Here is an 18,031-nt window from a genome sequence, read left to right as displayed (position 1 = left end):
TTTCATACCTAAGGCAGAACTAGAACTCACCATCACCTGGTGATTGGCCCAAAGGCACCCAGTTGGTTTTATGCCTAAAGTGGGACTAGAACTCTCCATCTCTGGTGATTGGACCAAAGTCACCCATTTGGCTTTCATACCTAAGGCAGAACTAGAACTCACCATCACCTGGTGATTGGCCCAAAGGCACCCAGTTGGTTTTATGCCTAAAGTGGGACTAGAACTCTCCATCTCTGGTGATTGGACCAAAGTCACCCATTTGGCTTTCATACCTAAGGCAGAACTAGAACTCACCATCACCTGGTGATTGGCCCAGAGGCATCCAGTTGATTTTATGCCTAAAATGGGACTAGAACTCTCCATCTCTGGTGATTGGACCAAAGTCACCCATTTGGCTTTCATACCTAAGGCAGAACTAGAACTCACTAACACCTGGTGATTGGCCTAAAGGCACCCAGTTGGTTTTATGCCTAAAGTGGGACTAGAACTCTCCATCTCTGGTGATTGGACCAAAGTCACCCATTTGGCTTTCATACCTAAGGCAGAACTAAAACTCACTATCACCTGGTGATTGGCCCAGAGGCATCCAGTTGGTTTTATGCCTAAAATGGGACTAGAACTCTCCATCTCTGGTGATTAGACCATAGTTACCCAGCTGGCTTTCATGTCTAAGGCAAAACTAGAACTCACTATCACTTGGTGATTGGACCAAAGTCATCCAATGATCTTCCAGGGTCTCCTGGTTCCTTAGGCCAGCACCTTAACTACTGTGCTGATATATATCAAAGTGGCTCTAATATTATTTTTTGGACATTATGCTGCCCTATAACACCGGACCAATGAATGTGTGGAATTCCTTCCCCTAATTCACAACCCTCTAAAAGGATGCAAAAGACCAGCTGTCTGCAAGGAAGATAAATCCTTCCATTCCCCACTATCCTGTCAAGAGCCGAAGAAGCTTCTTGGATGAGAAGCGGAATGTCTTCAAAAGAAAAAATAAAGTCCAGCTGCTTCCTGATAAAGCACCTTTGGGAGGGTCCTTCCTCTAATTATGTCTTTATGAAATAAATGACTTCCGTATAGAAATTCCATTGGTATAAAAGGTGCACTAGAGCAGAACACAAGCGATTGATTCAGGCGGCTTAAAGTACACAGTCTTATGTTAGATGAAATCTTTTTTTTATATAATTCCAGCCTAAAGAATGGCTATTGGGAGGGGATTAAAACATGCTGATGCCAGTGCTCTTAATTGATCTCTATAATTTGATCTCTTTCATATTGATTTGTAATTATCCGACACAAAGAACCTATATCATCTGTAAAACAACAATCGTAATTTTAGCCAGCAACTTCATGTGCCTACTGACACTTTTGGATTCCTAGTGTGCTCTGAGCTTGGTTGTTTTCCTACAGAAGTTTCATTATTCATGTATGGATGATATTCCGTAGCCTGGTAACAAAATTTGCAGGAAAACATCGAAGCTCAGAGAACACTCCGAGAAAATGCATAAGCTTACACTTTATTTAGACCAGGGGTGGGGAACTATGGCCCTTTTATGACTTGTGGTTTTCAACTCACAAGTCAGTTGTGAGTTGAAACCCACAGTTGTCAAGTTGGAAGTGCACAAGTCATAAGGGGACCATATTTTTCCACCTGATTTAGACCAACCTGCCTCCTTAGTATCGTTTTAGGTACATGAGGGGTCCTTAAGAACTGAACTTTTTGCAGAAGAGCAAGGACTGACATGGTCTTAACTGAGCCACAGACAAAAGTTTTTTTATAAACTCCTTTAAAATACATGCTGCTTCTGCTTATACCACCCACTACTTTTTTGTCAAATGATGAATGTTCAAAATGATAAGGAGATGTTGGTATTTGTATTATATATCTGTTGACGTTCTAGAATATCATTTTTAATACTTTCCTTAGCCAACTAAAACTATTGTTTGTGTATGTTATATCTCGTGTCAAGTGGAAGGGATTTGTGCTGCTAATTTTGTGCATGTAATCTATATAATTTTTATGTGCCCTACATTTCGTAGAACTGTGAAAAAATATTCCAAGCATTTAAACATTTTAACCTGCCCAATGTCTGACCATTTAATCACCAGACATTTATTAAGCTGAGATAAGTAAAAATTAGGATCTTGATTTAGCACAATTACTTCCAGGTGTTTCCTTAGAACAAGAGGCCAAGAGAGCTCATTTTAATTCTGTTGGTATTTGCCTTACATCTGCTTATAATAGCAGTATTTTTGCATTTTTTCTTACAGCTTTGTTCTGGAGTTGAGCTTGAATGCAGATGGGAAATCAGTAGAGACAGTGTTGAATGCAAGACCTGCCTTGGACAATTTTTTTTTCTGTCAGAAATTGCAGCGTCAGAGCATGGTCAAAAAACAGACTGTCCAGTTATGAAACCTACCTTTTCATCTGCCAGAATGTATTATGAGTTGGCTTAGACAGTCAGTTAAATTTAAGTGCTTAATACAATGCTTGCTTATCTATAACTACTAAAAATTTCATTGGGTTTGTCTGTTTATATCTTGAAGATAGCTCAGACAGTGCATTATACCATAACAATTTTTGAATAAAGATCCCTGATATTTGCTAACTTAAAAGAATGTGTAAAATATCAAAACACAAAATGAATTTTGACCATGTGATTATGGGGACGCTGCAATGATTGTAAGAGTGAAAAATGGTCCTGTCACTTTTTTCAGTGCCTCTGTAACTTCGAACAGTCACTAAACAAACTTGTTAAGTCAAGGACTACCTGTACTCCTGTGGAATGGAAACTGAAAGTAGTGGCCACTGCAGTGTCCCTACAGTCACGTGATTGTGATTTTGAACGTTCCCTGCCTGCTTTCTACAAGCAGAGTCACTGGGGAAACCAGGAGTAAGTTGGAAGTTTCACCCACTCTCAGTGCTTTTTTGCCCACCTGTGGTCATTATGATTATCTGTTTACATAAGTAAATATTAGCTTACCGATTTTTGCCAATAATTATTTTTCTAGTTATGATACATATACTGAGATGACCACATGACCATCCAGCATTGGTGTAAAATATAATCAGCCCAATATTTAATGTTCAGTCTGGTAATGTCAGACTAAGCTGTCTTCCTCCCAAAGGATGACCCAACGGATCACAAGAGTTGCTTAGTTATACGGGTAATCCTCGACTTACAACACTGACTTGTGACCATTTTTCACACAGCATCCCTGTGATGCAGCATCCCTGTGATGACATGATCAAAACTCAGGCGCTTGGCAACTGACTCATATTTATGACGCGGGGTCCTGTGCGATCCCTTTTTGCGGCCTTCTGAACATCAAAGTCAATTGGGAATCCAGATTCACTTAATAACCATGTTACTAAGTTAACAACTGATTCACTTAACAACTGTGGCAAGAAAGATTGTAAAATGGGACAAAATTCATTTACTCAGCTTAACAGAAAGGCACAACAATGTGAAGCACAATATGGGAAGCTGCAGTTATTTTACAGGCTGGCCATTAGCAGAGAAGTAAAACATACAAGAAATTCCAGAGAAAGGAATCAATAAAAAACAGTGTTTATAACAAAAGTTGGGCTTTAGCAGACTTAAGTTGTTTAAGGCCTGTTCCCTCAGAGGTTGAAATTGGGAGCTGTTTGTTTTGAGCTCTAGATCCAATTTGGTTCCTCTTAAGTGCCAGCAATATTTTAAAGTACTTACACTTTTTCTAACAAAAGAAAAGGGAATGAAAAGGACCTAGTGATTGGGTGAGAAGCTACCAAGCACCCAAACATTCTTAGCTTGTGACCATGCTAAGTATTTCAAGAAGTCCTGGAAAAGTCTATTTCTTTAATTTCTAGCAGTTTTTCAGAATAAAAGTTCCTGGGTGGAATGTGAAGCTGATTATTACGTTTGAAGTGCCCAGCCAATTCTTTCGTAACTTCTTGGCACTCTGAATCAAAACAGGGTAAGCTTGTCCTTAGATTTTACTCTGTTAGCAAATCCCAGGGCAGATAACACTGGTTGAAATAGCTGAATAAATTTGCTATAACCCCTTTTGTTGAGGCTACCAGATACAGCTACATAAACAAGAGGGTAAGAAAGTGTCAAGTTGCCTAGATAGGCTTCTACTTTGGCCCATAAGTTATTAATTTAGCATTAGGCTTGCAGAGGTGTGATACTTGAGTTGTAGCTGCCGTGAAGAGGCCCCCATTATGGAGTAGACCTAAATTATCTTTTCTGTGTGTAATGTTTAGCAAAGTGGAGACAAGTCTCACATAACGTAGCTGAATAATTACACATTTATTTGTACTGATACCAAAAGAAGGTAATCTATGTAGCTCAGGGTTGAACTGTGGCAGCCATGTAGTCTCTAAGCTTGGGGGTTTGCTTGCAAGCATTTCATCACCCGACTAGGCAACAACATCAGAGCCTGGTGGCACAGTGGTTAGAGTGCTATACTACAGGCCACTTATGCCGACTATTGGCTCCCTGCAATTTGGCAGTGAAATCCCACCAGGCTCAAGGTTGACTCAGCCTTCCCTCCTTCCAAGGTGGGTAAAATGAGGACCCAGATTGTTGGGGGCAAATAAGCTCACTCTGTAAACTGCTTAGAGAGGGCTGGAAAGCACTATAAAGTGGTATATAAGTCTAAGTGCTATTGCTATCATCAGCATTGGTGAATGTGGTGTTTGCTGCCTGTGCATACACAGTAGCTTGCCTTGCCAGGGTTGGTGAGGGTATAGTTTTGATAAAGAACTACCAGGGAGAAAAACCACACTCCCACTAACCCTGGTAAGTTACTTTATACAATCTAAGAGCAAACACACCACTCACCAGGACTGATTATGTTGTCTACTCAGGTGATGAAATGCCTACAAGCAAATCCGTAAGCTGGGACAGCACAAATGACTATATTTCTACAGAGTCACAAATTGGAAATGTAGGTTAATTCTCTCTCTTTAATTTATCTCTTTCAGGGATGCTGTAGTTTCTAGTTTTGTTTTTTTTAAAATAAATTTTGTTGTAGTTTCTAATTTTTAACCTCAGTAATTCTTTGAGGTGAAAGTCACAGGTTCATTCAAGATTGCCTTCATTTGCAACAGCTTTAGTAGCTTATAAACAGTTGCTTGTCAGGCATGACCTGTGTTTCTGTTCTTGAATAGCTGTTTGAATAATATGCCCTGACAATTGTAAGAACTTGGATAAAAAAGAAAATTCTTTGGGTGGTCTTTAGAACTTATCCCAGTTTGGTGTCCTCTGGATATAATGGACTTCATCTTCATGCTGACTGATAATTATTGGAATTGTCACTCACTATATTTGTTGGCATTAATGTGATGTAATTGTTTTTTCCAGTGTCCTGAGAATGGTCCTTAAGGTAGGAGGAGCATTTGATATGAAGCTAATTTCCATTAATCTCCTAAGTCTTAAAAATAGTTGAGCATGTGAGCGATTGATTAAATTTGCAGTATTGTTTCAGAAGAAGTTTCCATTAACTGGGGAAATTTAATTTGCATGCTGGAAGAAGGCTTTTTCTTATGGCTATAAAGTGTTATATTTTTGGTTTTTCATTTTTTCCTTCCCTGTAGAACAATTTGCACAAACAAACTGTTAAAATAATTTAAAGCAGCGAAGTGTTGGAAGTGAATGTTTATCACAAGTTCTGTGCAAGTCTGTCTCTTAAAAATTTACGACCAGCAACTCATGAGGTTCTTCTCTCAACTCATAAGGTTCTTATTGAGCTTAATACTCCACGGGAGTTATTTTCCTGTTTGGCTGTGAATAGGCTACTAAGGAGAACAAAGCCAACTTATATTCTTAGTACATTCCGTTGAGTAGTATTTGAGTAATAACATAAGCTTAACATTGTGAGTAGTTACACTGGCATCAGTTGATCTCTTTGAAGTTGCTTTGCTGATTGTTGGCATTCAGTCAGCAGATATATTTTTATTTAGAAGTAAAGAACAGCTCTTCATGGAGATGTTGCTTGAATTCTAACATCTAACATCGGCTGTGTTTTAGATACAACAGAGATTTCTCTAGATTTTATTCACCCAACTACCTGGGGCTGCCATAGCCTCTCAGAAATTATCTATCATTGCAGTGTAGGAAGAATTATCCTTCTGGGTTCAGTTCCAAGTGGGGAAGAAAGACACTGGAAACGTGGAGGCTGTTTGGAAAGATGGTTTAATGTTGGACAGAGCCACGTGGCTTGGAGCTCCTAAGTGAAACGGATGATCACATGCTTCAAGACGTTGGGTGAAGGAAAAAAAAGAAGACAAGGGGCAAAGATGCTGAGAGTGCAATTATTTTATACCCTCTGTTGGGCCCCACCTTAGTGTTTCCTGTTCCTGAGTAAGAAATGTATCCCATTGGCTGTTAGACTCCCAGGGGTGGTGGTCTTAGCTGGACCACATGGCTTCACCCGAGTGCTGCCTGATGCAATCTTCCCAGGCCAGATGGTGAGATGGGTAGAGGGCTTTGCTATGTAGAATATTCTGGCCCAGGCCTTAATGGCCTACCCATTAACAAAAGTGGGGGTGAGCTTCTGCTTCTCAGGTGAGTTTCTGCTTCTGAGTTTCTACTTCTCTTTTTAGGGGAAATATTCTGCCTTTTTAATATTTCCAAGGATATTTCATTTTTGTAGGAGAGGAGTGGGTGCTAACTTCCTGCAGCAGCTTATTTTTTGAAACAGGTGGTCAAATTTCCCCTAATAGCTGGAGGCGTCATTCTTACATTGTCCCAGACATTACTGAGGCACTGTAAGAACCCGAAAGCACCCTTGAAACTAAATACTATCTTTGAGGGTGATATTAACTTTGTAGTACTGGTATGTTAGCTTCCAATGTAATTTATTTTTATTTTTTTTAAAAAAGTACTTATTTTGATTTATACAGCCACCCAGAGCCATGCATTTGAGATAGGTGGCTATATATCTCAATTGCATAACTCTGAATGGCTTACAAAAATGAAATACAAAAAAAATATTTAAACATACTTTAAAAGTGTGTAAGACCATATAAAAAAATTAAAAGAATCTTAAAATCTGGTGATGTATGAAGCCTAGCGAAGGGTTTTCAGGTACTTTGGGCATTTTGAGCCATCTTGTTTAAGATCCAGAATATAAATGTATTTATTCAAGCGTTTCCAGGGTTTATAAACCACTTATATCAAAATCACCCTCAATGTCCTATATTCCCTACTTCTGTATTTTCAGAAGAACACAAACACAAAAAGTAACAATCCATATAATTTATAAAATCACATATATAGGACTAGGAACACACAACAGTCCAACCAACCATAATGCTCAACTTCCATAGCTAGAGAAGCCAATCTATTTCAGCTGCTAAGATCTTTTGGAACAACCAGCTCTGACTTTCTAAGAGAAGAGAAGAGGTCCAGGAAAATGCTGCTCCAAAGGACTGAAGAAGCTACTTGGATAAGCAGTGAGACATTTGAAACCAAAAAAGAAGTCCAGTTGTCATGACTCAAAATCCAGATTAGGCCAAAGGAGGAAGCAGTGATTGAAAAGGCACCGACTGTCAGCAGTTCGATCCTGACCAGCTAAGGTTGACTCATCCATCCTTCCGAGGTGGGTAAAATGAGGACCTAGATTGTTGGGGGCAATAGATTGAATCTGTAAAACCGCTTAGAGAGGGCGGCAGAGGACTGTGAAGCGGCCTATAAGTCTAAGGGCTATTGCTATCTGCCCATGGCCCCTAAAGATACAGTCCCTTAATAAGGGGACGCCGATGGGACCCACCTTACTTGATGTTATCCAGCAGGCAGGTGTTACTTCGTAAAGTCCCTGCAGATATCCAGGCCCTGTGTTCCATGAAGGGCTTTCATTCGATTGTTAGAACTTGGAATCACACCCAGTTGCTAGCTAGCGCCATTCTCAAAGCGTGGTGCTATTCAGTGCATCATGAAATGTTCGTGCCTCCTGGAGCCCCTTGTTTTGGAGCAGCTGAACATGCTCTTCAAGGGCCGCCCAATGTAGATCTTGCCACAGTGGTCCAGTGGATTTTTTATTTTTTTTGCAAATGTTTAGGAAGATGCGTACAACATATTTTTGCTGCAATGTTTGACCGGCACTCTTACAAGAGCCTGTTGATGCCCTGCCCTGTCCCAGTAAACTGATATAAGAAAAGAGGAAGTTTGATATGCATAAAAACGACAGTAGGAAATGGTAAGGGAAGAGTTTCGTAACAGCCTCTTATTTTCTTCCTTTCAAGAGCAAATTCCCTGGAAGAGAAAGAGAATATGATTCTCTGTGGACTCAAGTTTCTAATGAAAGGATATTAGCCATAGCAATGGCACTTAGACTTACATACTGCTCCTTAGTGCAGCTCTGTCTTTACAGCTCTCTCTAAGCAGATTACAGAGACAGCATCCTGCCCCTAACAATCTAGGCCCTCATTTTACTGATTGTTTACTGTTGGAAGTCAACCTTGAGCCTGTCAGGATTGAACTCCTGGCAGTGGGCAGAGATAATTAAGCCTTCAATACTGCATTCTAACCATGGGGCCACTACAGCTCAGAAATTTATAAGATTCATTAAAACAAGACAGAATCATTACCTATTAATGTTTTCCCTTTGGCTGGCCAGTGTTTGATAGTGACACATTCAAGTTTTCATGTAAAGAATGATGTGTATTTGGTTTTTGTGTGTGTAGTCTCATTTAATACTTTTAATAAAGGAATGAATGGAAAGTTGTAAACCCTTAGGTTTATTTATCTATTAATCCATCATATTTATCACAAACCATGACTCATTAATTTAAAAAAAAACCTATGGCTTGTTAAAGAATTTCATGCTTCTTTCCATATAGATTGCTATGTGCAGCCTGTGTTGCAAATGGAGTAAAACAAATTATGTGTAAAATGTAGATGTAGTCAGGGGGAAATTAAAATTTCATCTAACACTAAGTTGCTGAAAGAGTTATGGCTGTTCAGTGAGAAGCGGGAAGCCAAGCATTCTAGTTTATAAGCCGTAGTTTTTAGCTTACCGCTCAACAAATGTTTTTTTGTTTTAAAACAGTATTTGAATAGTTTAGGGAAACTGAATGTCTCTCTCCAGATGGTTTTTATCTCTTGCTTTCTTCCTGGAAAACAGTTTGGTACTTCTTGTTAATGGGCTTAAACCATGTTAACAGTTAATAGCCATTGAGATTGTAATGTAATTTTCTTGTTCAGAATGAAGTGGATAAAGATAATTTTAATTGGCACTGGTCATGGTGTGATTTGTAAGTGTTTTGCAGAGGAAGTTGTGGGAGGTTGGAATTGGTGAAATACTCCTATGTACTGCTGCTTTCTGCTAAATATTATGGTTTTTCAGTGCCCCAGAGGTGCTTTTTTTTCGGGAGGCAACTGGACTTTCTGTAGTTTTTTTCTTTGAAGATGTTTCGCTTCTCACCCAAGAAGCTTCTTCAGCTCAGACTGGATGGTAAAGGACGGAAGGATTTATATTTATACAGGTGGCATTTACATTCTTTTTAGAGAAGTCATTGAGGCCACTTAGAGGTTTGTCTGTGCCCTCAGGATCACCTGAGTGGTGCAAATGAGTGTGGAGCCTTCTTGCCCTACTCAAGTGACCCTGAGACGTAAACAAATCTCCAAGTGGCCTCAATAAGTCTCTAAAAGAATGCAAATAACCAGCTGTCTGCAAGGAATATAGGAGGGCTTTCTGTACATTTTTAACTGAAGCTACATATAGCGAGAGAATTTATTTTGCTTTTTATATCTGGGTGCGTAAGGAACACATGTAGGATTTTTATTTGAAAGGCCAAGACAGAGGGACAATAGCAGTCTGGATCTTTGAGAACAAAACTTTAGAAAGAATAAAAACATCTCAAAACAAACATGAGCTGTTCTTACCCAGTGTTACATGTTAAACAACACCGCATTTATTAAACAGCTTAATAATAACGCGAACATTGCTTAATATTTGTAACGTTTTCTTTTCCAGCGTCGTCTCAGGCATTTGCGTAACATTGCAGCCCGGAATATTGTCAATAGGAACGGTTATCGCCTCCTGGACACCTACTTCACCCTTCACTTGTGCGACAACATAAATATATGTAAAGGTAAAGAGATGTTTCTTGTCACTGATTTCCATCTCCATCTGCTCAGTTTGTCTAGGGCAGGGGTGTCAAACTCGTGTTCATTGAGGGCCACATCAGGGCTGGGTTTGACCTTGGGGGGCTGGGGTAGGTGTGGCCAGCTCAGTGTCACTCATGTCTCTGCCAACAAAAATGGGCTCCCAAGCTCCATTTTCAGCTGCGACGGCTTCCTGCAACCCTCTGCCAGCGAAAATGGAGCTTGGGAGGGCCGCGGGTGTCCCTGCCGAGCTCCGTTTTCCTTGGCAGAGGCACCCTGGGGCGGTCCTTTGCTGTTTCCAGGGCAGCCCCCTGGGCCAGATCTAAGCACCCTGTGGGACAGATCCAGTCCGCGGGCCTTGAGTTTGACACCCCTGGTCTAGGAAGTCTCTCTTTAGAGTTCTTTATATTTGTTCTGACCAGGGATTCCAAGGCCATAATTAAGCACACTCTTCGTTAAAACAATTCTTGTTTTATTTCAACACTGGGAATTACGTTCATTCCCAGGCGGTAATGAGTCCCAAACAGTCTCTCGAGATAAGCACCCACCTTTCCTTTGAATGGCTGCCAACAACTAAAGTGCCAAAGGAACTATAAAAAAACCAACCTAACTACAAAGTCCACACAGCTTCAAGGTTTAATCCGAACAGAGCGAATGACTTTGCTGCCTGCGAAGGTTTCTTCACCTTTGCCTGTCCTTTATCCCTTATGGGAGGGGCAATCACCTCCAAGCCTTACTCCCAAGTCGCCCCTTTTGTCTCAGCTGCTCTTGCCTTCTAGCAGCTCTGCGCACACGCGCACTGGGAACAGGCTCCCCCTGTTCCTCTGCCTCGCTGCTGCCAGACTCCAGAGGCTCCAGTCAACACCCCACTCCCAGAGGGTCCTGGCCCCATCTCTGCATCGGATGCAGGACCCTCATTCAAGTCCTCCCCAGACTCCCGGACTGGTCCCCATTCTTCCCCACTGCCTGATTCCGCTGCCGTCTGACCACAACAATATTCCTTCCCAAATGACCTGTGATATTTTACATAGTTGATGACTGAAAAAATAGGCTAGGATTAGATACCGTGATGGGCAGTTACAGAAATCAAATACATACATACATACATACATAATACAGGATCTAATCTGGGTCTGTCACCGGGACCAGAGGTTTTGTATTTGCGAGCTTTCGTACTTGTTCCCTCCATCCTCTCTAGCCAGAACTTCTCTCTTTGTAGGCCAGAGGGAAGTTCCCTCAAGACAGGCTCCAGCATGAGTCCGAAAGCTCAGAAGACAAAATTTCTGGTCCTGATAACAGATGACCAGAGTTGGAAGGGACCTTGTAGGTCATCTAGTCCAGGAGACACCCTACACCATTTCTGACAGATGGCAGCCCAGTCTCTTCTTGAAAGCCTCCAGGGATGAAGCTCCCACCACTTCCAAATTGGATCTTGCAACATTATCCTTGGGACACGTATATTCGCCTTCGTTCGTACATAACAGATGCTATGGAAGAAGATTTCGTTGTTCAAAAAAAAAATAATCACTTGGTTTTCCTTTGCATTATCTTTATTTCCAGCACAGGAGAGGAACAAAAAAAAGGTGGGGGGCTTTTGTGCCTAAGGGGAAATTCTCTCTAGATCAGGGGTCTCCACCCTTGGCCATTTTAAGTCTGACGGACTTCAACTGGCCAAGGTTGGAGACCCCTGACCTAGAGCATTTTATAAGGGTTCTTACGAAAGGGCTGGCTTCCCCGTTGACTTTGCTTGTCAGAAGGTGGAAAAGGGGGCATCAACGTGATTTCGGGACCCTGCAGCCACCATACACAGGAACCAATTCCCCAAGCGTCCAAATTTTGATCCCATGACCATGGGAATGCTGCAACAGTTGTAAACGCGAAAATGGTCATAAATCAATTTTTTTCCGTGCCGTTGTAAATTTGAGCGGTCACTAAATGTGTTGTAAGGACTGCCTGTGCTTTTTTTTCCTGTTGTGTGCTGGATAATATATAACAGTTTTGTTACATGGTTTTACTTAATCTGGTTGTGTGAAGCCAATCACTGAATATCCCTTTTTTTTAAAAAAATTTTTTAAAGTTTTACAGTTTTTTAAACAAAAACCACAAATCATTTTTGCAATACATTGTGGCGTCAGTTTTTTCCATCTTCCATTATTTATATCTGTATACATGTATACATTATTCACATTTACATTATATATTAACTATTATTCCTGTTATCTATCCAAGTATATAGGTTTTCCCAGACCGTGTAGAATTCTCTTTTTTCCTTCTCTTGCAACTCCATGGGAAGCTTTTCATTTCCGCACAGTCCATAATTTTTTTAATTAACATATCCCTGAATACCCTTCTAGTGGTATTATCTGTGAACATGCTGCTATTCCATGGGCTGCCTGATTAGGTATTTCAGTAGTGCTAATTAACCACGTTTGTGCCAAATGCAAAATCTCAAAATCCCTCTCTTACCGTAGTCCTCATAAGAGTGTAAAAACAACTAATGTGAATTTTCAATTAATATTTATATACGGCTAGTCCTTGACTTACAACAGTTCATCTGGTGATTGTTCAGAGTTGCGACAGCACTGAAAAAAGTGACAATTTTTCGCGTTTTATGACTGTTGCAGCACCCCTGTGGTCACATGATCCAAATTTGGCAATTTGGTAACTGATTCGTATTTATGGTGATGGCAGTGTCCCAGGATCACGTGATCCCCTTTTGCGAACTTCTGACAAGCAAAGTCCAGGAGGAGGCAGATTCACTTAAAAACCCTGTCACTAATTTAACAACTGTAGCAATTTACTTAACAACTGTGGCGAGAAAGGTCGTAAAAAAGAACAATAGCTATAGCACTTACATAGCGCTTTCCAATCCTCTAAGCAGTTTACCAAGTCAGCCTCTTCCCTCCCTCCCTCCCTCCCTCCTTCCTTCCTTCCTTCCTTCCTTCCTTCCTTCCTAAGCAATAGCAGTCTTACATCCTGCTTCACAGTGCTTTACAGCCCTCTCTAAGCGGTTTACAGAGTTAGCCTCCTGCTCCCAACAATCTGGGTCCTCATTTTACCGACCTCGGAAGGACGGAAGGTTGAGTCAACCTTGAGCCGGATTGAACAAACTTCACTTAACAAGTGTCTCACATACCAACTGAAATGTTGGGCTCAATTGTGGTTGCAAGTCAAGGACTACCTGTATTTAATATTTAATCAAGAACAATTTGAACATTTACCTTTTGGGTTTGTGTGATCTGATTAATGTGCCTTTTTTTACTGATAACTGGATGGAAGTACACCACACCGTTCTAGTGTGCATCTTTCGTGGCATCAGATTTGATGCCACGAAAGATGCTTATCTCAATAACTAAGCTTTGAATAATCATCAGTATCTCTCAGATTAAGGGTTGCATCCAGGGGTGGGATTCCACCAGTTCGCACCTATTCGCTAGAACCGGTTGTTATCATTCTAAGCAGTTGGGAGAACCGGTTGTTAGAAGAAATTACTGGGCTAATCCTGTAAGGAAGGCAGGAAGGAAACAATCTGGTGTTGCTTACAGAAACTGCCTCTCCGTTAACCCTTATTACATTCTTGGCAGGACTAGACTTCCTGTCTCAGGAACTTCCCTGGAGTTTTTTTCCCTCCTTTGCTGGTACTTTGCTTGTGTGGAGTGGCCCTTCAAAGTTACAATGGCACTGAAAAAAAGTGACTTATGACCCTTTTTCACACTTACGACTGTTGCAGCATCCCCACAGTCATGAGAGGCCAGGCGAGGAGATGCGTGCTTCGATGTAAGTGATGTTGAGTTGGCCACACCCAGCTAATAACATGACCACCCAGTCACATGACCACCCAGTCACATAATAACACCAAGCCACGCCCACCACCTAAGCCACGCCCACAGAACTGGCTGTTACAAATTTGAATCCCACCCCTGGTTGCATCACCTATTGGCCTGAGTAGCTGAAAGATACAGGTAGTTCTCGCTTAATGACCGGTCCCTTAGCGACCATTTCAGGTTATGACAGACATCTCCAGAGCTATTTAATGCCTGTTTTTGCTGATGTCCCCATCCCACCATCGAATATTTCGTTCTTGGCTGCAATCTTCTTTATGCCGATTAGATAATGAAGAACCTTGGTGATTTCTTTGATAAAAACAATCTTTTCAGAAGAGACAGAGCTTGATTTTTATAGGCTATCAAAAAAAGCTGATTTTTTCCGATAACGAGTGTTCAGTAGGTATGGGTTCCCACAGGCTTGGTTTCCATGTAATTTAAGGATTATCCTTTATAACAACCATTGTTTGTATACCTTGACATCTCTAGGATTTCCACTTGGTTTAATTATCAATCGCTGTTTTGCTCTCCCGGCTCGATATCCTTAGGAATCTGTGCGATGTGATCTCTAACTTCCTTTTAATTTCTTTTTTTTTCTTTTTTTTCTTAATAGAATTTTATAAGAGTGAGGTCATAAAGAATTCACTGGTAAGTGAGCTGTTATTATCTTGACTAAGGTTTTCCTTTAATTTTTTTTCCCTTTCAACCAGCAGTGGGCAATTCTGGCGACTTTACAACCTGTGGACTTCAACTCCCGGAATTTGTGCTGGCTCAGGAATTCTGGGAATTGAAGCCCACAGGTGGTAAAATCCCCATAGGGGCCCACCCTTGCTCTAAAATGGTTATTAACCCAAAATGGGACCGTTTTTTCCCCCTCGTGTCACTCCCTGTGCAAATTACTTGAGTTGTATCTATTACTGCTTTAAACCAAAGACTGCTAGCTAACTTTGAAACAGATTTTTGTGGATCATAGTATGGAATGCATGTTTATGCAGTATGAGGCAGCCACGATAATCCAAGGGAAGGACTGGCGCTCCTTTAAAGGGCTGCAGCCTGGAGGTCCTGCAGTAACAGTAACTGGCTTCAAAATGCTGGGATGTGACAGGGTGAGCACCATCCCTTTTTAATGTTTATTGCATTCCTTGCATGAAATAAGAAAGGTTTTGTTGTTTTTAATGTAACCCGTTAATCTCTGGACTTTTGATAGGGTGTCTGTATATTGCTTTAACTTTGGATTGAGAGAGACCCAGCGTTGCTTGCAAGATGGGTGGTTATATAAGTATTTTAAATAAATAAAATAATAAAAGCCGATTTAGCTGCCTAGTTCTGCCTGCCATTTTGAAGCCAGTGACTGTCACTGTTGATGCTCCCATTACAACTGGTGTCGTTACCTGGTGTAGCCAGGTGTGATAAGTCCAGGTAGTCCTCGGCTTACAGCAGTTTGTTTAGTGACCGTTTGAAGTTACCAGTACAACAGCACTGAAAAAAAGGTGACTTAGGATCGTCTTTCACATTTACAACCATTGCAGCATCCCTGCAGTCACGTGATCAAAATTCAGCCGCTTGGCCACGGACGACTCATATTTACGACGGTTGCAGTGTCCCGGGGTTATGTCTTCCCCTGTTGCAACCTTCTGACAAGCGAAGCCAGTGGGGAAGCCAGATCCGCTTAAACAACCATATTGCAAACTTAACAATGGACAAAACGTGGCAAGAAAAGTCAAAAAATGGGACGAAACTCATTTAGCAAATGCCTCATTTAGCAACCTGAATTTTGGGCTCCATTGTGGTTGTGTTCTGACCCACGGGCCCTTTTCCAACAAATCAAACACAATCCAAAGGAAACAGAAATCTTTTAATGCTTCTGCAAAATAATTAGCTGTGATAAGCACAAGCCTTGCCAAGCTATGCGAGGTTTCCCGAAAGATAACAGACAAGAAATAATTTGCGATACAAGAGTCTTCAAATACCACTTGTAATGTCCAGAGGCTGAATTCAAAACGTCTTTGCCTTCTGCAAAGAACATCCGATTCACAGTTGTGAATGCTCCAACACTGGAAGTTTTTCAAAAAGCAGTTGGATAACTGTTTGTCTAAAATGGTGTGGGGTTTCCTTCTTGAGCAGGGGTGGACTGGAAGACCCTGTTATTCTATCCTATTTCCATTCCCATTCCCTTCCACTCCGTTCCATTCCACTCCACTCCACTCCTTTCTATTCCATTCCATTCCATTCCCTTCTACTCCGTTCCATTCCTTTCCACTCCCTTCCCTTCCCTTCCATTCCATTCCTTTCCCTTCCACTCCACTCCACTCCACTCCATTCCTTTCCATTTCCCTTCCATTCCTTTCCACTCCATTCCATTCCACTCCACTCCATTCCATTCCATTCCACTCCACTCCACTCCACTCCACTCCTTTCTATTCCATTCCCTTCCCTTCCCTTCCATTCCTTTCCATTCCCTTCCACTCCATTCCCTTCCACTCCACTCCATTCCTTTCCATTCCCTTCCACTCCATTCCCTTCCACTCCCTTCCATTCCTTTCCATTCCCTTCCACTCCATTCCCTTCCACTCCCTTCCATTCCTTTCCATTCCCTTCCCTTCCTCCACTCCACTCCACTCCTTTCTATTCCATTCCCTTCCTTCCCTTCCTTCCATTCCCTTCCATTCCTTTCCATTCCTTCCACTCCATTCCCTTCCACTCCACTCCATTCCTTTCCATTCCCTTCCACTCCCTTCCATTCCTTTCTATTCCCTTCCACTCCATTCCCTTCCACTCCCTTCCATTCCTTTCCACTCCATTCCTTCCACTTCTTTCCATTCCTTTTCCACTCCATTCCTTTCCACTCCCTTCCATTCCTTTCCATTCCCTTCCCTTCCACTCCACTCCACTCCACTCCTTTCTATTCCATTCCTTCCCTTCCACTCCTTCCATTCCTTTCCATTCCCTTCCACTCCATTCCCTTCCACTCCACTCCATTCCTTTCCATTCCCTTCCACTCCCTTCCATTCCTTTCTATTCCCTTCCCTTCCACTCCCTTCCACTCCCTTCCATTCCCTTCCACTCCATTCCCTTCCACTCCACTCCATTCCTTTCCATTCCCTTCCACTCCACTCCATTCCTTTCCATTCCCTTCCACTCCCTTCCATTCCTTTCTATTCCATTCCATTCCATTCCACTCCACTCCACTCCCTCCACTCCTTTCTATTCCACTCCATTCCTTTCCACTCCCTTCCATTCCTTTCTATTCCATTCCATTCCACTCCACTCCACTCCACTCCTTTCTATTCCACTCCATTCCTTTCCACTCCATTCCTTTCCCTTCCCTTCTATTCTAAAACAATCAAGGCCAGAGAGCGCCAAGGACCCCTCATTTCAACCCTGAGCTACAGATATTCTCCTTTATTGGTACTCATACCAGCACATGGAACTTATTGGTAATGATTCCTCCCCACCCCACCCCGGTCTTTTGAATGGTGGCTTTAACATTTTGCGTAGCCATCTTGGATGCTTGCTTGAGCTGAAGGGCAAAGGGGTCTATCGAGCGGATAGAAAACAACTATTGATCTTGAGAGTTCACAGGCAGCCAGTATTGCCTTTTCAAGTAGCATCCCATAATACTTGGGCAGCGGTGGTCTGAATCAATTTCCTGACCATCTTTGAAGAATAGCTCCATGCTGAGTGCAATTTTTGAGGTTAATTAGGAAATGGATGACAGAAGAGAGTCTATTCTGGTTCAGGTAAGGTCATGGCCGATCCATCAATTGTTAGGGAAGCTTTTAATGACAATTTGTAATTAAGCAGAGCTCCCAAAAGGTATATACACCTGTCCCTTTGGAAAAAGTCTTTCCAATACAGGTGATCGTCCTAATTCCCAGGTCTGATAGTCCTCAACAGTTCACTTAGTGACCGTTCGAAGTTACCGTAGCACTGAAAAAAACGACTTACGACGACTGCTTTTCACACTTACGGCCGTTGCAGCATCCCCATGGGTGCGTGATTTACATTCAGATGCTTGACAGCCGACTCAGATTTATGACGGTTGCAGTGCCCTAGGTCACGTGATCGCCTTTGGTGACCTTCCGGACAAGTGAAGTCAATGGAGAA

General features: G+C 41.8%; 1 protein-coding gene across 3 annotated transcripts in view; it reads left to right on the top strand.

The window, feature by feature from the left end:
• UVRAG (UV radiation resistance associated) overlaps nucleotides 1-18,031 on the top strand; it is a 90,371-nt gene that overhangs the window by 1,345 nt on the left and 70,995 nt on the right. Inside the window, exons 1-3 of one of the 3 annotated variants that reach the window (XM_087937806.1) lie at nucleotides 4,803-4,938; nucleotides 9,970-10,087; nucleotides 14,538-14,572. In XM_087937806.1, the coding sequence (XP_087793932.1) occupies nucleotides 4,867-4,938; nucleotides 9,970-10,087; nucleotides 14,538-14,572 (225 nt within the window). In that variant the 5' untranslated portion in view covers nucleotides 4,803-4,866. Of the gene's footprint in view, nucleotides 1-4,802; nucleotides 4,939-9,969; nucleotides 10,088-14,537; nucleotides 14,573-18,031 lie in introns of those variants that run through there. The other 2 variants (XM_087937805.1, XM_087937807.1) reach the window with 2 other exon arrangements.

This window comes from Pseudonaja textilis, chromosome 7 (assembly GCF_049901715.1).
Source record: "Pseudonaja textilis isolate UNSWEBS1 chromosome 7, rPseTex1.2, whole genome shotgun sequence".
NCBI lineage: Eukaryota > Metazoa > Chordata > Lepidosauria > Squamata > Elapidae > Pseudonaja > Pseudonaja textilis.
Note: the sequence above shows the minus strand (reverse complement) of the source record. Positions and strands in the feature narration are given on the sequence as shown.